This window comes from Podarcis bocagei, assembly GCF_964188305.1.
Source record: "Podarcis bocagei genome assembly, chromosome: 13".
NCBI lineage: Eukaryota > Metazoa > Chordata > Lepidosauria > Squamata > Lacertidae > Podarcis > Podarcis bocagei.
The window spans coordinates 9,773,595-9,800,017 of record NC_138138.1 but is presented as its reverse complement, the minus strand read 5'-3'; the positions used below and the strand labels follow the sequence as shown (position 1 = coordinate 9,800,017).

At 44.0% G+C, this 26,423-nt stretch overlaps 1 protein-coding gene across 1 annotated transcript; it reads left to right on the top strand.

The window, feature by feature from the left end:
• Positions 1-3,454: 3,454 nt before the first annotated feature.
• Positions 3,455-14,891, top strand: LOC308571369 (UDP-glucuronosyltransferase 2A2-like). The gene is made up of 6 exons (XM_081167022.1): positions 3,455-4,247; positions 5,925-6,073; positions 8,278-8,409; positions 9,388-9,475; positions 11,262-11,481; positions 14,565-14,891. Exons 1-6 carry the CDS (start codon positions 3,488-3,490, stop codon positions 14,842-14,844), a joined length of 1,629 nt encoding a protein of 542 aa, XP_081023148.1. The 5' UTR covers positions 3,455-3,487; the 3' UTR covers positions 14,845-14,891.
• The last annotated feature ends 11,532 nt before the right edge of the window (positions 14,892-26,423 follow it).

Genomic DNA, 26,423 nt, shown 5'->3' with positions numbered 1-26,423 from the left:
TCTGTGCGCTGCTCTGGTTCGCCAGAAGCGGCTCAGTCATGCTGGCCACATGACCCAGAAGCTGTACGCCAGCTCCCTTGGCCAATAAAGCGAGATGAGTGCCACAACCCCAGAGTCGGTCACGACTGGACCTAATGACCAGGGGTCCCTTTACCTTTACCTATATTGCCAGCACAGCCGCCTCATGGCAAAGTTGAAATTCGCTTTGAGTGAAGTGGACCAGAACCTGAAATTGCACGAACCATGACGAGTTCTACATTGGTCTATTACAGGGGTGTCCAAACATTTTTCAAAGAGGGCCAGATTTGACGAAGTGAACCTGCGTGAGGGCCGACCAAGGGACCAACCAAAGTTGTTGATCTTATTTTAGGATTGAAGTTGTTGAACTTTTTTTACAGTTTTATCCCAGAGTTGTTGAGCTTCTTTTAGGATTAAACTTGTTGACCTTTTGGCATGTTGAGACCCAGAGACCTCTCCCCCCCCCCTGCAAATAAACACACATTTGACTCAAATTTTAGTTTTGGTTTTTGGCAGAATTTAGGCCACAACTTTATTGATTACAGAAAAGTGAGTGGTTGCATAGGCTCTGGTTCGACTAGCTCCCTGCACCCTTGCAGGCAGCGCTGACCCAGGGCACCAGCATAGGTCAGCCAAGGGTGAACACCTGGATAGGTGAAAAGCCAGGGACACACTATGTCCACCACCCAGCTGCTCCCCTGCACTCAGGCACGGGCACAACCCACTCTCGGGGTTTGACCAAACCAAGTTGAGTCCCTGGATTCCTTTAACAGAATACCCTTCACATACGGATGGCGAGACTGTTCTCCCATCCCTATCACATGAACCAGTGCCTATCCGCAACCTTACAAGTTGTGACGATTTGCTACATGGCAGGTGAAACCCAAATGGCAACAGCCAATAAGCCAAGTGGGGAAAATTCCTGCCGTGCCCCTGTCCCAATAAGAGACGACACACGACGGCATAGCAAGGTCAAGCGCAAAATTCCCTAAAAGTAGGGAGAGGTGGGCAGGTGTTCTGAATGCACAAGCCGAAAGAGGAAGCTCTGGGTCACGTGCGAAGGTATATATAGGTCCCTTGGCCCGTTTAGACAGCTCCCCATTGGCCAGATTAAACCCAGTAATGAGGGACCTACCAACTGGGTGTTGTGGCTGTCCAATATACCCACCCACAACCAAGAGGTCTGTGTCCTCTTTTAGGGAGGACACGCTTTTTAGGAATGAAGTTGTTTAGCAGCTTTTTTGGGGGATTTTACCCCATGAAAGAAACTGCCACAGGGGCTGGATTAAACCGGATTAGGCCCCCAAAATGGACTTTGGACATGCCTGGTTTATTAAGAGAGGGGCCTCTGGACTGGAATTGTTCGTGATGAGTTAATAAATTGTTGGGAAGGAATGTGGTAGAGTGTATTCAATAGTAATGAGAGAATGAAAAGTTATTAATTGTAGGAGGGACCTTGTAGATGCCACATGGTGATAAGAAGCCCTGGTTCTTTCTTGCGTTATTGGTAGGCTGACTGGATGTAGTTAAAGGCTCTGGGCTCACTTGTACCTTGGTCAAAAATAAACAGCCAAGTTCCCTAGTGAGTAGCAGTGTTTGTTCTCCGTATAAGCCTGAGGACACGCCTGTTTCTCTACTACCAGTGACAGGAAGTGGAGGTCTCAGTGCATCCAGGTAAGTCAGGAGACTCTGAATATCTTTTGTTGGGGAAGGCAAAGTGAATTTTTGGCCAGCATGACAATGAAGGGAACAATATAGCCCGGAACATGGTCAGAAGGTATGTGATGTCACAGCCTTCTAGATGCTAAAGAGGTCTGGACCTGGTCAGTTCTGGGATGGAATTTGGCTGGGAACTCTATGTAGCCTGTCCTGAGTTCCATGAAAAAAGAAAGAAAGTTGAGATATAAATGAAATGAATACCAAATTTAGCAAAAGAGGAACCACAAATATACACCAAAATACACCCAATATACCTGCCCTTACGACTCCATATTGAAGAGGAAGAACAAACGCTGTATGCAAATATCACAGATATTTGCCCATTTCTGATTTTCTCATTGAGGAACTGCTGATAAGCTTCCATAAAATCTGGGTTTCCCACTTGGAAGCCCAGCTGTGTATGTGAACCATTTCACTCAGTATTTTGACACTGCATAGATAGAAATAGCCCCCACTTTTCAAACTTTGGTGCTTAATCATTTAGACCAAGGGTTTGTTGATGTTTAGTCGTTTAGTTGTGTCTGACTCTTCGTGACCCCATGGAGCAGAGCATGCCAGGCACTCCTGTCTCCTACTGCCTTCCGCAGCTTGGTCAAACTCATGCTGGTAGCTTCGACAACACTGTCCAACCATCTCATCCTCAGTTGTCCCCTTCTCCTTGTGCCCTCCATCTTTCCCAACATCAGGGTCTTTTCCAGGGAGTCTTCTCATGAGGTGGCCAAAGCATTGGAGCCTCAGCTTCAGGATCTGTCCTTCCAGTGAGCACTCAGGGCTGATTTCCTTCAGAATGGATAGGTTTGATCTTCTTGCAGTCCATGGGACTCTCAAGAGTCTCCTCCAGCACCATAATTCAAAAGCATCAATTCTTCGGCGATCAGCCTTCTTTATGGTCCATCTCTCACTTCCATACATCACTACTGGGAAAACCATAGCTTTAACTATACGGACCTTTGTTGGCAAGGTAATGTCTCTGCTTTTTAAGATGCTGTCTAGGTTTGTCATTGCTTTTCTCCCAAGAAGCAGGTGTCTTTTAATTTTGTGGCTGCTGTCACCATCTGCAGTGATCATGGAACCCCAAAAAGTAGAATCTCTCACTGCCTCCATTTCTTCCCCTTCTATTTGCCAGGAGGTGATGGGCCCAGTGGCCACGATCTTCATTGTTTTTTTTTTATGTTGAGTTGCTTCAGTGATGTGAGGCTTTTCTGTTTGATATTATTCTCTGTGCCTGGATTCCCCTCCCCCCACCTCAGCCTTTCCCCCCCCTTTTGGCGAGGGGTGCCGGGACTCTAAAAAGACACTGCCGAAGTTCCTTTGGCTTGAGCTTCCTTCCAAGCCTTTTCAGGGGTCGTTTAGCCAAACATTGCCCCTCTCACACTGTTGCAGCTGTGGTAAAAGCGGAAGTCTTTCTTCAATAAGAAACTGAAGAAGAAATGTAGTTCACCACATATTAACATAATGAGAAGGTTTGGGTGGGTTTGTAAGAAGAGCTAACCTTGATTGGATCCGAAATGGTATGGGCAGGTTATGATTTTTGTCGGAAATAGTGGTGGAGGAAAGCTGTGTCATTTGTCTTTTCATTTCAGAAATATTCAGTGACAGCGTTCTGCTTGCTTGGAGAGTTAAAAAAAAACCTGACTCAACACACTTGGTAAAAAGTCTTCTGTGAAAGGAAAACTTGGGACGGGAGGTTTCTCACACAAACCAAACGCTGAATAATTTTCCTCTGTTCTGGAGTGATAGAAGAAGAAATATGGCTGCCTCAGAAAAACGTCTTGGTTCCTCTGCCTCAGCAACAGTGGTTGTGATTCAGCTGCTAATACTTCAGGTTGCCTTAATAGGAAACATTTCCTGTGGGAATGTGCTTATTTGGCCAGCGGAAGGCAGTCACTGGCTAAATGTTAAGGTCATCATTCAAGAACTGCTACATAGAGGTCACAACGTCAGCATTCTAGTTCCAACGTCAGCACTCTTAATCAAACCCAGTGATGATATATCAGCGGCTAAGTTTGAGGTATTTCCAGTGTCCTATGGAAAGGATGAGGCCGATTCCATTTTATCGAACGCCGTATGGGCATGGGTGAACAACAAGCCAACAACCCTGACCTTCTACAGGTTTTACAAAGAGCTGGGGAAAGAGGTGGGGAAAATGGTTGACTTACAGAAGGACATATGCGAAGCGGTTCTGGCCAATAAGGAACTCATGGCCCGCCTGGCAAAGAGCAAATATGATGTGTTTCTTTCAGACCCTGTGTTGTTCGGTGGCGACCTGATTGCCTTGAAATTGGGCATCCCATTTATGTACACCTTGAGGTACATGCCAGCCTCAACCATAGAAAGACACTGTGCGAAGATACCTTCCCCTCCTTCGTATGTTCCGGCTGTTTTGTCTGAGCTCACAGACAGAATGTCATTTGGAGAAAGGGTGAAAAATGTAATATCTTACCATCTGCAAGACCATGTTTTCCAGACTTGGTTTGGAGCGTGGGACTCTTATTACAGTCAGGTTTTAGGTAAGCTTGTTTTTGTTTCTTCTTCCCAAAGTATTATTATTCTTATTTGGTAGAGTAGATGCTCTAAAGAGGCCAAGGATTCCAACTTCAGCCCTTGGCATGACCAGTTAGAAAGGACCTCCTGGTAGCAGGATTGGAAAGGCCTCATCCTGAGGCTGTGTAGAGCCACGGTCAGCTGGAAATAGAGACTACCAAACTTGACCACCTGTAAGGGAAGGAGCAGCTCTCACCTGCCTTGCTCCCTTCTTGCTCCATCAAATTGTTCTCTCTTCTGGGCAACTCTCCCTGAATTCAAATTGATCTTGAATAATTTCTCTCTTTTTAAAACTCTTTTTATTAAGGATTTGCTATAAGCAACTACCGTATTTTTTGCTCTATAAGACTCACTTTTCCCCTCCTAAAAAGTAAGGGGAAATGTGTTTGCGCCTTATGGAGCGAATGCAGGCTGCGCAGCTATCCCAGAAGCCAGAACAGCAAGAGGGATCTCTGCTTTCGCTGCGCAGCGATCCCTCTTGCTGTTCTGGCTTCTGGGATTCAGAATATTTTTTTTTCTTGTTTTCCTCCTCCTAAAACTAGGTGCGTCTTATGGTCTGGTGCGTCTTATAGAGCGAAAAATACGGTAACTAGAAAATAACCAAGACAAAAGAAATTAAAGGTAAAGGTAAAGGGACCCTTGAACATTTGGTCCAGTTGTGACCAACTCTGGGGTTGCGGCGCTCATCTCACTTTATTGGCCAAGGGAGCTGGCGTACAGTTTCCGGGCCAGCATGATTAAGCTGCTTCTGGCGAACCAGAGCAGCGCACGGAAACGCCGTTTACCTTCCCTCCGGAGCGGTACCTATTTATCTACTTGCACTTTGACGTGCTTTCAAACTGCTAGGTGGGCAGGAGCAGGGACCGAGCAATGGGAGCTCACCCCGTCGCGGGGATTCGAACCGCCGACCTTCTGATTGGCAAGTCCTAGGCTTTGTGGTTTAACCCACAGCGCCACCCGCGTCCCATAAGCAACTAACTAGAAAATAACCAATACAAAAGAAATTATGAGACATTAAATGAAGCAGGCATGAGAATGCATACATCAGTAAGGAGACCATATGAAAATGTATTTTAATAGAGGAAATTGCAAAACAACAACAACACGCAATAGGGCAGCTGCCACACAAAAATGTGTGTGTTAGAATAAAATATGCACTAAAATGCTGGTAATTTCTTTGCAGTAACTTTGAAAAATAAATCACAAATTGAAAAATTCAGTCTAATGGAGTGTTTCAGCCTTAAATCTCCATATGCCCCAGCTAGCACCTGAAGGACATCAGATTGGGGAGACCGAGACTGGTACTGATGCACATTCAGCTACCAATTCTGACTTCAGAGGAAAGGATTATTCTAAAATTATAGAAGAGAAAATATGGATTTGGAACTGAAAGAATATCTGTGAAGGAGCCATAGCCAGTTCTGGCTTCCTAACAAATGTGTAGCATAACACATATTTCTGCAGACTCAGTCCCCAGTTGCTGTTCATATTTCTTCTTCTTTTTTCAGGTGTACAGTATATAGTTAAAACGTAATGTGGAATTCAGCTTCCTGTATTTTGGCAAACAAGGTTGCTAAAGCCCTCATATCTGTAAAGAAAATACAAGCTGCATTTAAACTCATTCCCTTTCCCTCGTTCAACAGGGAGACCCACAACATTATGTGAAGTGATGGGGAAAGCAGAGATCTGGTTGGTCCGCACCTACTGGGACTTCGAATTTCCGCGGCCTTTCCTACCAAATTTTCAATTTGTGGGGGGTCTGCACTTGAAGCCAGCCAAGCCTTTGCCAGAGGTAATTCTCTCCTTTGCCCTTTGCCTGCTTGGTAACTATGCCTGGATCTTCTTCAAAGCACCTCCGGGAAAGGGGGGGGGGGCATGTGGTGGCACGATAAAGAAGTGGCAAGGACAACTTGTTGTTGTTGTTTAGTCATTTAGTCGTATCCGACTCTTCATAACCCCATGGACCAGAGCACGCCAGGCACTCCACTGCCTCCCGCAGTTTGGTCAAACTCATGTTGTTAGCTTTGAGAACACTGTCCAACCATCTCATCCTCTGTTGTCCCCTTCTCTTTGTGCCCTCCATCTTTCCCAACATCAGAGTCTATTCCAAGGAGTCTTTTCTTCTCATGAGGTGGCCAAAGTACTGGAGCCTCAGCTTCAGGATCTGTCCTTCCAGTGAGCACTCAGGGCTGATTTCCTTCAGAATGGAGAGGTTTGATCTTCTTGCAGTCCATGGGACTCTCAAGAGTCTCCTCCAGCGCCATAATTCAAAAGCATCAATTCTTTGGCCATCAGCCTTCTTTATGGTCCCGCTCTCACTTCCATACATAAGCATAGCTTAACAACATGGACCTTTGTCGGGAAGGTGATGTCTGCTTTTTAAGATGCTGTCTTAGGAACTTTTTATTATACGTGGAGGAGGTATGGATTGATTTCCTAATCTTGCTCTAAATAAAGAGCGACCATGACTCTAAGATGATTGGCAGCATCGTAGCATTCAAATCTGAAGATGCAGGCAGTCTTATCAAGGGGTGAAGTCTGGTATGACATTCTGAGTGGCAGAATGAGGGAAGGATAGATCAAGGGAAGTTTGTCTGGCATCTTCATTATTCACGTTTAGGTGCCAGGCAAAAAATTCCTCTTCAACCAGGCCTTTGATTGATTTGTTGGTATGTTAAACCGCACTGGGCTTCTTGAACCAACTTGGAAAATGCCAGGCAGCTGCGTTCTCCCCCACAACCAACCCTCAGGATGATTCATCACTCTTCTTTCTGAAGTGCTTCTGTGACACATATCCGAAGATATACGCACACAATCCGATAGCAGAGTCCAAGCAGAAGCTAGGCATTTGAGGTGTGGAATCTAAGCTAATTTATTATATACAAGTGTTACAGAACAAAGAAAACATGGCTCCTCTCGCCTTCTTCTTCTCCGAGAGAGAACAGACTAAAAGCAAGAGTACTACACACATAACAAAACAGTGTAACTGAACTTCCGTTCTCATGATTCCAATAGTATGGAATGTCAACACAGACATGTGATGAAAACAATCACACCTCCAGCAACGGAGGAATGAAATCCCAACGTGATTAACATCCAATAACCTTTAAAATGTGTTTGTGGGAGCAGAGCGGTTATTGGATTTTTTTTGTTCTTGTTTCTATTATGTGTTTTGTGTTGTTGTTTTTTATGATGCGAACCAACCTGAGATCTATGGATGAAGGGTGGTAATCAAATTTAATTAATGGGGGGGGGGAGATATTATTGTCTGCGTGTCAATCCATGGACACCATTTCAGATTTCTCTAGAAGGGACATACATTCCTGGAACATTTCCTGGAGCACAGCTCTGCTTTTTCTGATAATAATAATAATAATAATAATAATAATAATAATAATAATAATAATAATAATAATAATTTATTATTTATACCCCGCCCATCTGGCTGGGCCTCCCCAGCCACTCTGGGCGGCTTCCAAAAGAATATTAAAATACTATAATACATCAAACATTAAAAGCTTCCCGAAACAGGGCTGCCTTCAGATGTCTTCTAAAAGCCTGGTAGTCGTTGTTCTCTTTGACATCTGGTGGGAGGGTGTTCCACAGGGAAGGCGCCACTACTGAGAAGGCCCTCTGCCTGGTTCCCTGTAACTTGGCTTCTCGCAGTGAGGGAACTGCCAGAAGGCCCTCAGTGCTGGACCTCAGTGTCCGGGTAGAACGATGGAGGTGGAGACGCTCCTTCAGCACAGAGAAACCGGACTGACGGAGCACACAACCTGTAACTCCTCAGTCCTAAAGGCCACTGGAATCTCCTTCTAAGATGCTGGAAACACAGTTTGGAAACTGGACCTTAAATACCACCATCTCACTCACAAGTCCAGCACAACTTGAAGTGTGAACATTAACATTTCTAATTCATGCATCAGGTTCACATGGCAAAGACATGGAGGAAGGTGGTTTGTTGGTTTATAAAGAATGCTTTTAATCTTTTGACAGGAAATGGAAGAATTTGTCCAGAGTTCAGGGGAACACGGCATTGTCGTGTTTTCTCTGGGCACTTTTTTTCCAAACTTAACAGATGAAAAGAGTAACATGGTTGCATCGGCACTCAGCCAACTTCCACAGAAGGTCAGTGTTCATGTCATTTGGTTAGAAAATAACAATTCACTTGTATAGTGGACTTGTGAAAATGCTTCCCTGATTTTCTTACCCTGGCTGTGAAATTGCATGCTTTTACAACAGACTTTTAAAGACTTGCTTTTCTTGAAATCTACTCCTACTTAAATAAATGAGAGCAGGCTTAGACGATGAGGCTACTCCTAGCCTAATACTTGTTATGAGATGTAGAATAATGCAAAATAATTCAGAGAGGAGAAAATAGGCTCCCTAAGGTCTGCTTTGAGGAGCAGATGGAATTAGCTCTGGATAACTTTTAGTTTGAATCTTTTTTCGTATTTGCTCATACATTATGAATTCTCAGTGCTGGGGGAATATGGAGTCAGAACAGTCCAACATAGCCTGAAGTCAACATACTTGATTGTTTAAATGTAGCTTATATATTTTCTTAATATATAAATGCTGTATTGTTCAGTTGTCTACTAGGCTACTATATACCAGGGACACGGATGTGGTACAGAAATATGGTGCATTACAGCTGTATCTCGGGTTAAGTACTTAATTCGTTCCGGAGGTACGTTCTTAAGCTGAAACTGTTCTTAACCTGAAGCACCACTTTAGCTAATGGGGCCTCCTGCTGCTGCTGCTGCGCCGCCAGAGCACGGTTTCTGTTCTCATCCTGAAGCAAAGTTCTTAACCTGAAGCACTATTTCTGGGTTAGCGGAGTCTGTAACCTGAAGCGTATGTAACCCAAGGTACCACCATATTATTACACTGTCACTAAGGAAAGTGGCTAAGCAGTCAGTGTTGATGATTCATATTAGAAACCAGAAGGACAGCTCAAGTTATTGGAGAAGCCTACAGATCAACGTGGTGCTGATTGAAAGCCAAGCAAGATGAGTAGAATGCCTGGGGGGGGGGGTGTCATCCCAGTTTTCCTTGCAACCTGAGCTACAGAGAACAGTCTTTCCATTTCCCCTCCAAATCCAGGTTCTTTGGCGCCACAAAGGGAAACGGCCAGAAACCTTAGGAGAAAACACCAGGATTTATGACTGGATACCACAAAATGATCTTCTCGGTGAGAGAGAGACCTCATGCTTGTTGCAGTTATGGCTTCATTGCAGTGTTCTGCCAATTCCTTGGAAATATCTCTCCTCCACCCTCACTTTCCTCACTCACGTCATGACAGCCCTAGATAGTAGCAATGAACACCTTCCCCTTCGTTTATTCCATTCCTAATCAGTAGCTTCACCCTGCCCCTTGTATTCTCTTATGCCTGTTTTATTGCTGAGCTTGGATCATTTTTAAAATCAATCTCAGAACTGGCAATGTGTGTGTTGGGCAGGGAAGATGGGAAGATGCAAACTGGAAAATGGTGAGCGCACACATGCTGTAGCCCAGGGGTTGGCCACCTAAGGCCCATGGGGGTCGTTTAACTGGCCCACAAGCCGCCCCTGAACCAAGCCTCCCACTCAGTGAGTCCCTGTGCACTGCGCTAAACCTGCACAGCGCTGCGCGGGGACTCGCTTTTGTAGTGCCGGAAATTGCGTCTGCACAGACGTAGATGCCAGAAATTATGTCTGTGCAGACACGGGTGCCGGAAATCGCGGGTGGGCAGGCGATCCAGCCCACGAAGGGATCTCCGCTGGAGTGAACCATCCCAGGTAAGGTAAACCTTGTTGACCCCTGCTGTACTTGGAAACACTTGGGTGGGGAGAATCCCAACTGAAGACTTGTTTGTTTTTGGTTTTTTTAAATGGGCAAGGATGCAATTTCTAGGCTTTGGCACATTCCCTTCCCACTTACTGCTTGCTGCTGTGACCCCACTCCTTGTCCGGTGCAAGCAATTGGCACAAGGTCATTGACTGAGCTTCCCCCCTCCAAGAGTAGAATCAGACCATTGTCCACAAAGAGGCATGCATCACCGCCTGCCTCAAGACAAGGTGAGATGCAGGCTGTCCCTGCTATTATTATTAATTAATTTCCCCAGCCACTCTGGGTGGTTCCCAATTAAGTGTTAAAAACAGTACAGCATTAAATATTAAAAACTTCCCTGAACAGGGCTGCCTTCAGATGTCTTTTAAAGATAGGATAGCTGCTTATTTCCTTCACATCTGAAGGGAGGGTGTTCCACAGGGTGGGTGCCACTACCGAGAAGGCCCTCTGTCTGGTTCTCTGTAACCTAACTTCTCGCAATGAGGGAACTGCCAGTAGGCCCTCGGCGCTGGATCTCAGTGTCCGGGCTGAACGATGGGGGTGGAGATGCTCCTTCAGGTATACTGGGCCAAGGCCGTTTAGGGCTTTAAAGGTCAGCAATAACACTTTGAATTGTGCTCAGAAACGTACTGGGAGCCAATGCAGATCTCTCAGAACCGGTGTTATGTGGTCCCGGCAGCCACTCCCAGTCACCAGTCTAGCTGCCGCATTCTGGATTAATTGCAGTTTCCGGGTCACATTCAAAGGTAGCCCCTGGTTATCATATTTCTTCTGCCATCCCCAGTTGGATCAAGTTATTACCCCTCATCCAGCAGCTGTTTCTCACGCCTGTTTCTCACAGGTGTAACTTCTTGGGATCCTTGGCGGAAAGGGGAAAGAGGCAGGGAAAATACCTGGATCCATCCCAAGGAAAACCAAGCCCTCAGACAGTGCTGTTTTTCAAATCTTGGCCCAAACCTGAGCAAGCTAGCCGAGCTCAAATATTTGGTGCTTTGTGTTTTCAGCTATTCAGGAGATCTGGAACTACAAATTCTCTCTGTTTTATGAAGCCGTTATGTGCTTGGACAGGGTCAGTTTTGAATTCTAGCAACTTTAATAACCTGCCTTTACCATCCCATAGTCAACAGATTCTCATCTTCCTCCTCCAGGACACCCCAAGACCAAAGCCTTCATAACACATGGTGGAATCAATGGGATTTATGAATCCATTTACCATGGCGTCCCCACAGTGGGGATTCCCTTTTTTTCTGACCAGCACGACAATATTGTACATATGAAGGCAAAGGGGATGGCTGTGGGGCTGGACCTTCAAACAATGAAAGCAGAAGATTTGTTGGAAGCTGTGAAGGCTGTGATTCACAATCCCACGTGAGTGGTCAACCCTCCCATTTAAAATGTCAAGCAATTTTTAAAAGAAAACCTCTCTCCCAAATCTCAAAGCCCCTTTGCACTAAGTCACTTTGGATTTTGAGTGAATGATGTCATACTAGTTTTTTTAATTGTTACTCCGCCCATCTGACTGGGTTACCCCAGCCATGCTAGGCAGCTTCCAACATATAAAAATAATAATAAAACATTGAACATTTAAAAACTTCCCTAAACAGAGCTGCCTTCGGATGTCTTCTAAAGGTTGTATAGTTACTTATCTCCTTGGCTCGGGGGTCACATAACTCCATACCCTCCAACAATTCTCCAATGAAAATAGGGACCTCCTAAGGTCTAAGCTGGAGGGACATGGGTGGCGCTGTGGTCTAAACCACAGAGCCTAGGGCTTGCCGATCAGAAGGTCGGTGGTTCGAATCCCCGCGATGGGGTGAGCTCCCGTTGCTCAGTCCCTACTCCTGCCAACCTAGCAGTTCAAAAGCACGTCAAAGTGCAAGTAGATAAATAGGCACCGCTCTGGCGGGAAGGTAAATGGTGTTTCTGTGTGCTGCTCTGGTTTCGCCAAAAGCGGCTTTGTCATGCTGGCCACATGACCTGGAAAAACTGTCTGTGGACAAACGTCGACTCCCTCGACCAGTAAAGCGAGATGAGCGCCGCAACTCCAGAGTCATTCGTGACTGGACTTAACTCGCAAGGGGTCCTTTACCTTTTTAAAGGAAAAGTGGGACATTCCAGGATCAAATCAGAAACCGGGATGGCTTCTGTAAATCTGGCGCTGTCTCGGGAAAAGAGGGACACTTGGTGGTTCTGCCTTCACTGTCGGATGAAGAACTCAAATGTGCAAAGGCTTTAATGCTCAAATCAGATCATAGAATCATAGAATCCTAGAGTTGGAAGAGACCACAAGGGCCATCGAGTCCAACCCATTGCCAAGCAGGAAACACCATCAGAGCACTCCTGACATATGGTTGTCAAGCCTCTGCTTAAAGACCTCCAAAGTAGGAGACTCCACCACACTCCTTGGCAGCAAATTCCACTGTCGAACAGCTCTTACTGTCAGGAAGTTCTTCCTAATGTTTAGGTGGAATCTTCTTTCTTGTAGTTTGGATCCATTGCTCCGTGTCCGCTTCTCTGGAGCAGCAGAAAACAACCTTTCTCCCTCCTCTATGTGACATCCTTTTATATATTTGAACATGGCTATCATATCACCCCTTAACCTCCTCTTCTCCAGGCTACATAAGATCGGTACATAAGATAAACTACAGATTACAAGGTACATCAGAGGGAGGAGACACAAGCCTAAGACCTTGACCCAAGAAGCAACACCCCTCCTGCACCTTCCTTTTGAAGAGGGGGAGGCAAGTGGCTGGAGTCTGAGGACATGGAAAGCAAAAAGGCACTCTGTCGAATGGGTTGACTCTCTGTATAAATTTTGTACTGGTGCTGGCATCTCTGTGTCCATAAAAATGGAGGCAAAGTCTCTCTCTCTCTCTCTCTCTCTCTCTCTCTCTCTCTCTCTCTCTCTCTCTCTCTCTCTATATATATATATATATATATATATAAACTTTTCAAAAATTATACAAAAAAGACAAAAAACAAAAATACAAAAATTAACAACACGTATAATTTCATTCACTTATTTTCTTTTAACTTATTTCTCATACCTCCTCATACCTCCCCTTTTTGTATTCCAATTCAAATTATTCATTCAGCAAATCCTCACCCTTAATTTTCACTTAATTTTAGACCTTTCTTTCTCCCCCCCAATTATCTTAATCATTACAGCTGATAACCACTTAAATTCTATCCAACATCAATTTAACATTCACTAATTTTGTAGTATTTCCTGAGATAGTCCTTAAATTTCTTCCAATCTTCTTCTGCCGTCTCTCTTCCCTGGTTTCAGATTCTGCCGGTCATTTCTGCCAGTCCCATGTACTCTATCACCTTCACCTGCCATTCTTCCAGAGTGGGTAGATCTTGTGTCTTCCAATACTTTGCAATAAGTATTCTTAAATAATGGAGGCAAAGTCAGGGCTGGCTCAGCGTCATCTTTGCTTTCAGCTGCCTCTCCAGGTGAGGGACACCCTTCACTGATAGGAAGAGATGCCAGAGGCTGCTCCGCAGTGGGAGATATTGGGCCAGAGGGGTCCAATACCGTAGAGGTGGGTGCTCCTCTGCAAACCCACTCAGCCTCTCTTTGCAAACCGGATCTAACCACAGACCACTGAACCTCTTCCCAGGTTCAGACATTTATTTCTTTCCCTTTGTTGTTCATTTCTATTTTTTCATTATTAATCTTTATTGAATTTTAAAAATTTACAAAAAAAAGAAAATAAATTAATCCTTACACCCACATATACCGAAAAGAAAAGAAAAGAAACTATGAAAATTAAAATTAAAATTAAAAAAGGAAAAGGTATTTGTCAAATACACCAAATTATTTAAGGAGTAGAAACCATAGTTTGAATATTCTATATCCAAAATTTCTAGAAAGACATTAACTTCATATTCCATCATTTCTTTTCTTTTCTTTTCTTTTCTTTTCTTTTCTTTTCTTTTCTTTTCTTTTCTTTTCTTTTCTTTTCTTTTCTTTTCTTTACCGTCACATTCTTTCTATTCCACCAAACTGGTTTGAGTCCCTTATATGTTAATTGACTTCCCTCTATCTCTTTGCGGTTTCCATATTTCTCTTACATTTAAGTAATCCGTATTCAATTATTAAAAAAGAAAATTCCCTTATATCTGTGAAGTTAGTCTAGGCACAGCCCAGTGTTGTTATTGGAACCATATTTTGTCAGATAATTTTTTAAGCCATCCCATTCAGGACCAGACATTTCATGGGGTGTCAATTCCACCTTCCCTGTCTCATGAGGACTCTACTGGTGTCCTTCAACACTCTTAAGTTCCTTTCCTTCTTCCTTGGGCTCCGAGCTCTGCATCCATGAAACCACAAACGGGACTTGCAACACCTGCTAAACTGCAATGGAAACGTGACTTTGGGCCCTATTCCAATTTGTCCTTCCTTTTCTCTCTTTCCCCCTCCCCTTCTTTACCCAATCCTCCAGGTATAAGGAAAATGCAATGAGACTGTCGCAGATCTACCACGACCAACCGATAAAGCCGCTGGACCGGGCTGTCTTTTGGATTGAGTTTGTCATGCGCCACAAAGGTGCCAAGCACTTGAGAGTAGCTGCGCATCATTTGACCTGGTACCAGTATCACTCCCTGGACGTCATTGCCTTCTTGATCGGTTGCATGGCAGTTTTCATATTCATTGCTGTTAAATGCTGCTCATTTTGTTGTCGGAAATGTGGCAGGGTCCTTAGGAAAACCAAAACAGAGTAGCTTCTCCCGGGACTCAGCCATCATTATTTCACTTGCGTTGTTTGGTACACTCAGATTTAGTGTGCTGAAGCCCCTTCAGGAAATCTGCTTCAAAGGCTGTAATCATTTGCAACAACTTTAAACTGAATTGAATGTACAATGAACCAACCTTTGCATGTCGAGGCCCCCAGGACACCCCCAAATAAAGACACGGTTCACACAACATTTTTGTTTTGGTCTTTGGCATAATTTTGGCCACGAGTTTATTGAATTACAGTATGTGAGTGGTTGCTTAGGCACTGGTTAGCGACTATCTTTTCCCACATAGAGGTAGGAACAGAACTGACAACCGCTAGCCTGCGGAAGTCAGTAAGGGTAAACATTTTTGGGGAGAGAATAGAGCTGGGCGCCAGGCTCTCACCTCTCCCCAAATGCTCCCAGGGGCTCTTGTGTGGCCCTAGCCCCTTGCCAGGGGTTCGGACAAGAGCATGGCAAGCCCCTGGATTCCTTTACCAGAATTCCCTTGCAGCAGCAGCATTGGCAGGACAGGCACAGCCAACCACATCCCCTCCACCAACCCAAATTAACCAATGCCTAACTGCAACCTTACAAGTTGTGACGATTTGCTACGCGGGTGGTGCTGTGGGTTAAACCACAGAGCCTAGGACATGCCGATCAGAAGGTCGGCGGTTCGAATCCCCGTGACAGGGTGAGCTCCTGTTGCTCGGTCCCTGCTCCTGCCAACCTAGCAGTTTGAAAGCATGTCAAAGTGCAAGTAGATAAATAGGCACCGCTCCAGCGGGAAGGTAAACAGCATTTCTGTGCGCTGCTCTGGTTCGCCAAAAGCGGCTTAGTCATGCTGGCCACATGACCCAGAAGCTGTACGCCGGCTCCCTCGGCCAATAAAGCAAGATGAGCGCCGCAATCCCAGAGTCGGTCATGACTGGACCTAATGGTCAGGGGTCCCTTTACCTTTAACTTTAGGCAAAAACCCAAATGGCACCAGCCAATCAGTCAAATGGTAAAAATTCTTACCAGGCCCCTGCTCCAAAGCAGACAACCCCATGACAGGCGTAGCAAGGTCAGTACGAACAACCCTAACTATAGGGCGGGTGGGCAGGTAATCCGATGTGTGCAGCGAAAAGAGGAAGGTCAATGCTGCACACAAGGAATAAATAGCACCCCCATCAACCAACCATTGAATTTTCCCCAAGAAACAATTGGAGGTGCCCAATCAAATTCGTGGCCATCCATACTAACCTGCCCAGCAACAGGGGATGTCATGGTAGCCCCCACCGCAATATGTGCTCTCCACCTGCTTAATCACACTCCAGTCAGCAGCTAAGAGAGATGTAGATATCAATGGTAGTTCATTGTAGGGTTGCTTTCCCTTCTTTAAATGAGATTATTCTGTAATCTCCAAGGTTGGCTTTGTGGCTCAGTACCTGCTTATTTTGGGACGTGGGTGGCGCTGTGGGTTAAACCACAGAGCCTAGGACTTGCAGATCAGAAGGTCAGCGGTTCGAATCCCTGCGACGGGGTGAGCTCCCGTTGTTCAGTCCCTGCTCCTGCCAACCTAGCAGTTCGAAAGCACATCAAAGTGCAAGTAGATAAATAGGTACCGCTCTGGAGGGAAGGTAAACGACATTTCCGTGCGCTGTTCTGGTTCGCCAGAAGCGGCTTAGTCATGCTGCCACATGACCTGGAAGCTGTACGCCGGCCCGTTGGCCAATAAAGTGAGATGAGCGCCGCAACCCCAGAGTCTGTCACGACTGGACCTAATGGTCAGGGGTCCCTTTACCTTTACCTTACCTGCTTATTTGGAAATGGTGCCCCCCCATACATTGCCAGTGCCGGATTTACATACATATAAGCTAAACAAGCTATAGCTTAGGGCTCCACTCTCTTGGGGGCCCCAAAAAAATTAAAGGAAAAAAAGAACTGGATGTACATTTCCAAAATATAAGATAAAAAACAAATAAAATGAAACCTAAATTGTGTTTCTAAAGGAACTTTTGTTATTACCAAATGCCAATGTGTTTGTTATGAATAAAAATCATTTTAAGTTAGAGCTTAATAATTCTTTCACTATTAATATGCTTCTTCTTAATTGTATTTCACTATTAATATACTTCTTCTTAATTGTATTTCAGTTCAACAATTACTTTGAAAAAATACGCATTTTGTTATGTCCAAATGGCTTTAGATACCTATTAGGTCCATAAATTACCATATAAAACAGTGACAATTTGTTGTTGGCAAAGGTCAGCTGGACATATAAAGGGCCCCATTACCTTCAGGAGCTTAGGGCCTCATCAAACCAAAATCCATCCCTGATCATTGCCCTAAAACAGTTACTCGCTTGTAAATTATGTCCCATAGTCCTTTGTGAAAGGGAGAACAAGTTTCTGAAAAACAGCAGTCAAGGTCTTTTGTGGAAATTTGTCACTTGATGCTATTGTAATACATGCACAATGGATATGATCCATGGGACATCAGGCACACCTGAGTCTGTTTGTAGTAAATAATAATAATAATAATAATAATAATAATAATAATAATAATAATTGTTCCCCACCCTTCCGACTCGGTTGCCCCAGCCAATCTCTACAGCTTCCAACAAATATAAAAGCATAATAAAACCTTACACATTAATGGAATAAAAAAATGCAAAACTAAATGCTTAAGTTCCATGTATGTGCATGATCGTCTTCAGTACAGCTAGTGCCTTCCAAAGTGATCCCAAAAAGGAGGAGCCAATGGCTGCTCCAGAGTCCAATTCTGCATGTGCTGAAGGTATAAACATTGCGTGGCAAGTTCCCGCCTCCCACCATTGGAAATAAAGACACATGACACCATAATTAAGGTTAATGGGCTAAAATTGGCCACAACTTTATTGGTTACAGGTGATGCTTAGGCATTGGTCCTAATCGACTATCCGGCTTCAGTCTGTCTGCCTGAAGGCCAGGAAGGGTTAACACCAGCAGGGGGAGCCCTGGTGATGCACATCAACTAGGCACTCCCCCGGGGTCACCGCTCGGGGGCGTGCCTTGGGCTCTGGCCTCCATAGGCTTCGGACGGGGCCATGCCCCCAGGAATCCTTTACCGGACTACCCTTCAGTAAACCGGGGGAGGTGCAGCTATGATTAAGTGGGCACAAGACATTGGTCATAACATCATGTTTGCTGACTGGGAACAGTTGTGGACCACTGGCATAAAATTTACGGCATGTAATGCCTTAAGAGAGAATATTATGAAAATGATCTACAGGTGGTACATGACCCCAGTCAAGCTTGCAAAGATCTACCATTTGCCCGATAATAAATGTTGGAAATGCAAAGAAACTGAAGGTACTTTTTTTCACCTTTGGTGGACGTGCCCGAAGATTAAGGCCTTCTGGGAAATGATATATAATGAAATGAAAAAGATACTTAAATGTACTTTCCCTAAGAAACCAGAGGCCTTCCTCTTGGGCATTGTCGGCCAATTGGTGCCAAAGAAGGACAGAACATTCTTTATGTATGCTACAACAGCAGCAAGAATACTCATAGCAAAGTATTGGAAGACACAAGACCTACCCACCTTGGAAGAGTGGCAAATGAAGGTGATCGATTACATGGGACTGGCTGAAATGACTGACAGAATCCGAGACCAGGGGAAAGAGACGGCGGAAGAAGATTGGAAGAAATTTAAAATCTATCTTAAGAAATATTGTAAAATTAATGAATGTTAAAATGTTGTGGTTATACAAAGTAAGGGATTACAGCTGTTAAAGATTAAGTAAAAGAAAAGAAAAGGAAAAATTGGATAAAATTAAGGGGAAGGATTTGCTGAAATAAATTTGGGTATTGGAATGCAGAAAGGGAAGGTATGGGGAAGTTGATGAAGTAAGTTTAAGGGAAAAAAGGAGTTGAAATTATATGTGTTTGTTTGTTTTTGTATGTATTTATGTGTAATGTGTTTTGTGTGTACTGTATGTGTTTTTATAATTTGTGAAAAATTAATAAATATTTTTTTAAAAATAAAAAAGTAAACCGGGGGAGGTGACGGTGCTCCTCCCCCCATTCATCTACATAACAATACCCCGACCAATGCCTAACTGCCAAACCGAGGAAGTTGTGACGATTTGCTACGAAGTAGGCGAAAAAACCAAAATGGCTGGTGCCAATTTGCCAAGTGGAAAAATTCCTCCCAGGCTCCTTAATGGCGACCAACCACGGTCCATAGTAAGGTCAAAGGAGAAACCTTGTATTGGAAGACACAAGATTTACCCACCAGGGAAGAATGGCAGATGAAGTTGATGGACTACATGGAATTGGCGGAAATGACTGGCAGAATCCGAGACCAGGGGGAAGAGTCGGTGGAAGAAGACTGGAAAAAGTTTAAAGACTGTTTACAGAAATACTGTAAAATTAATGAATGTTAGAAAAATGTTGGAATGAAGTTATATGGCTTTAGTAGAAATGTTATATGGAATTAAGTATAAATAGATTAATAGAGCTTTAAAGGGAAAAATATGGTTAGAATGTGTTAAGACAATTATAGGATAGAAAACAGAGGAAGATGGAAAGGAATTGCTGAAACAATTAACAGAAGTGGAATACAAAAAGGGAGGTGTGAGGAGGTCGAGGAAATAAGGGAAAGAAAGATAAGATGTTGAAATTGGATTGTGTTTTAAATGGTTTTTGTTTTGTTTTGTTTTGTTTTTTGTATTGTATTGTATTGTAAGTTTTTTCCTTTTGGTGTTTTGTAGTGTTGTGTTTAATTTGTTGGAAAACTAATAAATATTATTTTAAAAAAACAAAAACAAAGGAGAAACCTTGAAGGGTGGGTGGGAAATTCCCCAGCTGATCGGCGGCAAAGAGGACGCTCCTCTGCCGTGCTTGCCTTAAATGCGGGAAGCCACACCCCCTGAGCCAGCTGATTGGCTGGCCAGGGGAATGACGTGGCAGAGGATTCCCCTGATCGCGTGGGGCTGGGAGCCAGCCTCCGCGCGAGTGTTGGGGGCGTGAGCCCACAACACCACCTCCTCCCGAGGTCGGAAGTGACTTTGCAATTCTTAAGATGACTTACATTTTGCATTTTCATTTCTTGACAAGGCTGCAGATATGCTTCAGTTCTCCAGGACGGGAATAAATGGTCCTGGGTGCAGCATTCGGTTTCCTCAGAATACCAGCTCCCAGATTGAAAGAAAGTTTAAAAATTCATTTAGAGAATTATTGTAAAATTAATGAGTATTAGGAAAAAATGTTGGAATGAAACTATTTGGCTTTAGTAGAAATGCTAAAAGGAATTATGTATAAATAAGTTCTAAGTTTTAAGCTTTAGGGCTTTTTATGGTAAGATAAGGTTAAAATAAATTAAGGTAATTTAATGACAGAATATAGTGAAAGATAGAAGGGATTTGCTGAGATAATTAATAACTAGAATACAAAAAAGGGAGGTGTGAGGAGGTCGATGAAACAAGTTAACGAAAGATAAAGATTTGGGAATATTGGATTTGTTTTTAAATTTTTTGTTTGTTTTTGTTTTTGTTTTTGATGTATTGTGTGTTTTGTTTTTTGTTTTTTTCTTTTTATTGACTTGTATTGTTTAATTCCTTTTTTTGTCTATCTTTTTTCCTTTTCCTTTTTTTTCTCTGTAATTTTAAATTCTAAATAAATATCATTTAAAAAAAAACAACAGAATACCAGCTCCCACTTTTTAAAAGCAACCAATCTCATACTACAAAATGAAAATTAAAGAAAAAACAATTAAAAAAAGAAAATACAGAGAAAAGAAAGAAGAAAAAGCGAATTTACGCACATAAGAAAACCCTTAATCTTCCTAATTAATACTTAATTAAACATTTAAATAAAAAAGACTTCTGACAAAATGAGTCTTCCAATCATCCTCATTGTACTGTTTATATTGTCGCCATTCCCCCCCCCCCCCCGCACAGTTTTATATTCTTTAATACAGTGGTACCTCGGGTTACATATGCTTCAGGTTACATACGCTTCAGGTTACAGACTCCACTAACCCAGAAATAGTGCTTCAGGTTGAGAACTTGGCCTCAGGATGAGAACAGAAATTGTGCTCTGGCGGCACGGCAGCAGCCAGAGGCCCCATTAGCTAAAGTGGTGCTTCAGGTTAAGAACAGTTTCAGGTTAAGTACGGACCTCCGGAACGAATTAGGTACTTAACCCGAGGTACCACTGTATTGTTCCCGTCTACTCCACAGACGGTATTTGTTGTGCTTACAAGGATCACTCAAGTTCTGCTAATATGGTGTGGTTGGTACAATATGATCTTATATAATCCTTAAATATTCTCCATTCTCCAAATATTTTCTGGTTCAATACTCCTCTAACTCTTCCCATCAGTTTTGCTAGTTGTAAATCTTCTAACATCAGTACAGTGGTGCCTCGCAAGACGAAAAGAATCCGTTCTGTGATTCTCTTCGTCTAGCGGTTTTTTTGTCTTGCAAAGCAAGCCCATTGACGGATTAGCGGATTAGCGGCTTTTAGCGGCTTTTAGCGGCTTTTAGCGGCTTTTAGCGGCTTATCATCTTATCGGATCAGCTGATAAGTGGCTTAGCGGCTTAGAAAAAGGGGGGAAGGGGAAAAAACCCCGCAGGAACTCGCAAGACATTGTCGTCTTGCGAAGCAAGCCCATAGGAGATTCGTTTTGCGAAGCACCTCCAAAACGGAAAACTTTCGTCTAGCGAGTTTTCCGTCTTGCAAGGAATTCGTCCTGCGGGGCACCACTGTATGTGCCAGTCTGCAATTGTGAGTATTGTTTCGTTCTTCCACTTCCTCGCCGCAATAATTCTTGACCGAGGTGGAGCTAGCTGCTCCCGCACCCGGATTGGTGCACAGAAGGGGCGGGGCCATGGGGGCGGGGCGAGACAGCTGGGGGGTGGAGCCAGCCACTTCCTGGACAGGGGTGGGTGGGAGCTGCGCCGCTTTGCCTGCAGCCTTCCTCCCTTCCCTCTTCATTTTGACACCTTGGTGGAGGCTTGTCCCCCCCAGGAAGCAGCCCGGGAGTGGTGGGCAATGGCGTGCCACCTGCCCGCCACTCCCAAGCCTCCCCTGAGCTGTCAAAACGAAGACAGGAAGGGGGGAAGGCTGCCAGCAAGGCGGCGCAGCTTGCCCCTTCACCCGATATCTCGGGGTAGGCTTGGCAGTTGCAGGCGGGCAGCGCGCCAAATGTCACCCCCCCTCAGTGATGACACCTGGGTCGGATCGCCTCCACCGCCCCCCTTCTTCCACCTCTGCCTCTTGGACAACAATTCACTTTGCCTCCCAATCAAAAGGAAAAATAGAAAAAAGAGTCCCCCGGCTTACCTGTTCAGGGAAGTTTTTTTAAATTTTTTTTTCAAAGTTCTTTATTGAAACTTTATTGAAACATTTATACATAATAACCAAAATTCCCAATGATTCCCTCACATAAAATATAATATCTAAATTACTACAGTTGCATAATTATACACTTAATTATAAAACCCATCACTCATCCTCTACTTCCCTCCACAGCAATTTGACTTCTGTATATTTCTTTCTACCTTTCCCCCCTTGCATTCTATAATAAATTATTTTTGTTAAATTCTGATTTTTCTTTCTTTCTTTGTTTTGTTATTGCTTACATTTTTTATTCTAAGCCTATTAACGTGTCATTTTTAGAACAATATTTTGACATATAATCTTCGAAATACTTCCACTCCATTCTTAACTTTTGGTTTGATTGATATCTTATAATTGAAGTTAATTTTGCCAATTCTATATACTCACTTAATTTACAAATCCACTCTTCCTTTGTTGGTACGGCCTGAGATTTCAGGGAAGTTTTTAATGTGTTGTCCTTTGGAAGCTGGTGACCCTCACACTTACTAACTTTTGACTCCCCAAATACCGTTGCACACATTTGAGCACATTCGATCCCTCAGGGTTTATTTTGAACTTTCCCCCTGGGTGTGGCGCAAGCAACAAGCACCCTGTTCCCTCTGAAACTTCTCGTAACTGAATTGAAGAACGGGAAAGAGGAAACAGAAAATAAGAATTAGCAGAGAAAGGTATGGGAAGGAAGGGGAAAAAACACACATAAGAAAGGAGGGGGAGAAAGGATGGGGAATTTGGAGAAACGTAAAAGGCAGAGAGGAAGCAAAAAGAACAGGTGCCTTGAGAAGAACGGGGGAGTTATTTGGGAAATGCCCACAGTTATTTCGGGGAAAGAGATGATACCCATTCCTTAATCTGGGTGAAGAAATATGTTTTGGCTGGTATAGGAATGGGAACTGAAGAGTCACTTTTGGAGAAAGTGTCCCCCATCTCTTACAAATTGGCTTTTTCTGTTTACCTAGAGGTTTTTGCCACCACCAGCTTCCCTCTATTTCTCTCTCCCCGCAACCATCCACTTATTACCGTATTTTCCGCCCCATAGGACGCACCTAGTTTTTTTTGAGGGGGGAAATAAAGGAATTTCCCCCCTTTATTTCCCCCCCCAAACCAGGTCGGGGAAACCAAACCAAGTAGGGGAAGAGCGGTATGGCGGCGCTCCGCCTCCCCGCTGTTCCCTGAGCTTGTGGGGCTGGCGCTGGGGAGAAGCGCACTTTTCCCCAGCGCCAGCCTCCAAACCAGGTCGAGGAACAGCGGGATGGCGGTGCTGCGCCTCCCCGCTGTCCCCCGAGCTTGTGGGGCTGGCCGATGTCTGCCCGAAGCGCAGGGCGCTCTGCTTCAGGGCGCCCTGCGCGTCAGGCGGCAGGTTGCTATCTGCAGCCTGGGGAGCCCTGCGGGAACTCCCACGGGCTCCCCAGGCTTGCTGATAGCTTCCTGAAGCCTGGAGAGCGAGAGGGGTTGGTGTGCACCAACCCCTCTCACTCTCCAAGCTTCAGCGAAAGCCTGTATTCGCCTCATAGGACGCACGCAGATTTCCCCTTCATTTTTGGAGGGGGAAAAGTGAGTCCTATAGGGCAAAAAATACGGTATATGTCTCTCAGTCTCTGGGTTTGCTCTCTCTAAAATGCATGGGCAGTCATTGCCCGGTATAAAATTACCTGTCATGGAACGCATGTTGGGCAATTTATGTTGCTCTAGGGACTCGATGGACCCAGCTTCCAAATCAACGACCCCCTTTGGACGGGCAGGCTTACACCTCTGTTTGACATTGCTAGAGGCAAGAACCAGGCAGTTTTTAAGGAGCCATTTTGTGAAGACCCTCAACTCTTGTGGGCCATTGCACATGAACGCCGCAACCCCAGAATCGGTCACGACTGAACCTAATGGTCAGGGGTCCCTTTACATTTACTATGTGTTATTAATAATAAATTTGCGTATGTTTATTCAAAACCTGCCAAGGAGTCCAATTCATTTTGTTGTTTCTTGAAATACTTGAAATTCTTCTTTAAAGTCACAGTTGTCCTTGTCACGCAGTTTGTGTGTCAATTCCGCCAATTCCGCATAGCCCATCAGTTTCTCTGGCCACAGTTCTTTAGTTGGGGTTTCTTCATTCTTCCATCCTTGTGCTATTAAGACTCTTGCCGCCGTTGTCGCATACATGAAAATGTTCTTAAATTTCCTTGTAGTTCTATGCTGTGAACCACTTTCAGATCTACAGCTGAAGGGAAATATACAAATTTAATAAACAACAACAAAAAGTTAAATGCACGTTGTTTTTTTCTTGCTTCCTCTCGCCCTTTTCATTTCCCCAAATTTCCTGTCTTTCCACATTTCTCTGTTCTTTTTTTCTTCCTTCCCGTCTCTTTCTCTGACTTTTTGGAAGTGAACGGTGTGCTTTCTGCTTATGCCATAGCAGGAAATGCTTTTAATACAACCTGAGGGAAGGAATGTTAAAATTTAGTAATTTTGGTGATCACCAGCTTTGCAAAAATATTACAGGAAAACCTTTAGGCTTTTTGTTTGTTACTGGTAAGGGTGTGGACTGTAATTGTTAGAGCTCATGGGGCTCAGTTGTGTTTTATGCTTAAATAGTCAATTTCCACCAGCAGTGTGCAGTCTTCCTATGAGAAGGAGGAAACCTCTGTTTCTCTACTACTGAAGCAGGGACTGGGGATCTCAGCAAATCTAGGTAAGTCAGGAGACACCTAAAATCTTTTGTATTGGAAGGCAAAGTGAATTGTTGGCCAAGCTGAGGGCGAAGGGAATCATGTGACCCAAGGTACCGTATTTTTTCGTGTGTAATATGCCCCCATGTATAAGATGCCCCGTATTTGGGGGGACTCAAAATTAGGAAAATGGGTGAAGATTGCCTAGAGCTGTTGAGCTTTTTTGGGGGGGAAGGATTGGTTACTGAGCATTTTTAAGGGGAGATTGACGAAAATCGCTCACCCGCCTGACCTACGCTGCCATTCACGCACATCCCCAAAGCTGCCTTTTCATATGTCTCGTCACTGCCGGAAACCACCAATTGCCCGCCCAATTGTCGCAGCGACAGCAAATCCACACCAGCCCTTGCCGCAGCCACCAATAACACCAAAAAACGGTTTATGATGTAGTCGCCTTGCTGATGGTCACTTCCTTCGTAATGATGAAGGGTCCCCAAATGTTGGAACCTTTTTTTTAAAAAAATATATATTTATTTACTTTTCAAAGTTTATACGAAAAAAGACAAAAAACAAAAATACAAAAAATTAAAAACACATATAATCTCACTCACTTGTTTTCTTTTAACTTATTTCTCGGACCTCCTCATACCTCCCCTTTTTGTATTCCAGTTCAGATTATTCCTTCAGCAAATCCTCTCCCTTAATTTTCACTTAATTTTACACCTTTCTTTCTTCTCCCCCCCCAATTATCTTAATCATTACAGCTAATAACCGCTTAAATTCAGTCCAACATCAATTATTTTCTGCTTCCTCTTTTTGTTTTCTTTCTTTTTCTTTCAATGCTCCATTTTACCGTAAAATAAAATAATGAAAGGGAAACAGTAATTACAGCGGTGTAGCCCTGCAAAGGAACTGGCCCCTAAGGCAGCTAAGGCTGAAATTCTGGGACACTTCCTTCTCTAAAACATTTAATCCGGCCCTGCAAACACAGAACGCTGGCGCTGTACCACTTCAGGCTGCATGTGGAAGTCGATTCTTCTTATTATCATTTTAATATATTTGCATCCCGCCTTTCTCCCAAATTGGGACTCAATGTCTATGCACTCCCAGCAGATGGTAAGGTAGCTTGTCAGGGAAAATGCCTGGGCATGATGTCTGCATGTTGGAATGCCATGAACACAGTTAGTAGGAGGATCATCCAAGCTGGGAAAATAACAGGTTACGTTGTGCTTGGTGAAAGTAGTAGAACAATCCTATTTGTTACAGATAGGTAGCCGTGTTGGTCTGCCATAGTCAAAATAAAAAAATTCCTTCCAGTAGCACCTTAAAAACCAACTAAGTTAGTTCTTGGTATGAGCTTTCGTGTGCATGCACACTTCTTCAGATACACTGAAACAGAAGTTGCCAGATCCTTCTATATAGTGAGAATGTGGGGAGGGGTATTACTCAGAAGGGTGGTGGGAATGGGAGATTGGCACCCTTCTGAGTAATACCCCTCCCCACCTTCTCACTATATAGAAGGATCTGGCAACTTCTGTTTCAGTGTATCTGAAGAAGT

Coding starts and splice junctions, on each gene's coding strand:
- LOC308571369 (XM_081167022.1), top strand. CDS start 3,488: ATGGCTGCCTCAGAAAAACGTCTTGGTTCCTCTGCCTCAGCAACAGTG. Junction 4,248..5,924: donor TTATTACAGTCAGGTTTTAG/GTAAGCTTGTTT, acceptor CTCGTTCAACAG/GGAGACCCACAACATTATGT. Junction 11,482..14,564: donor GCTGTGATTCACAATCCCAC/GTGAGTGGTCAA, acceptor CCAATCCTCCAG/GTATAAGGAAAATGCAATGA.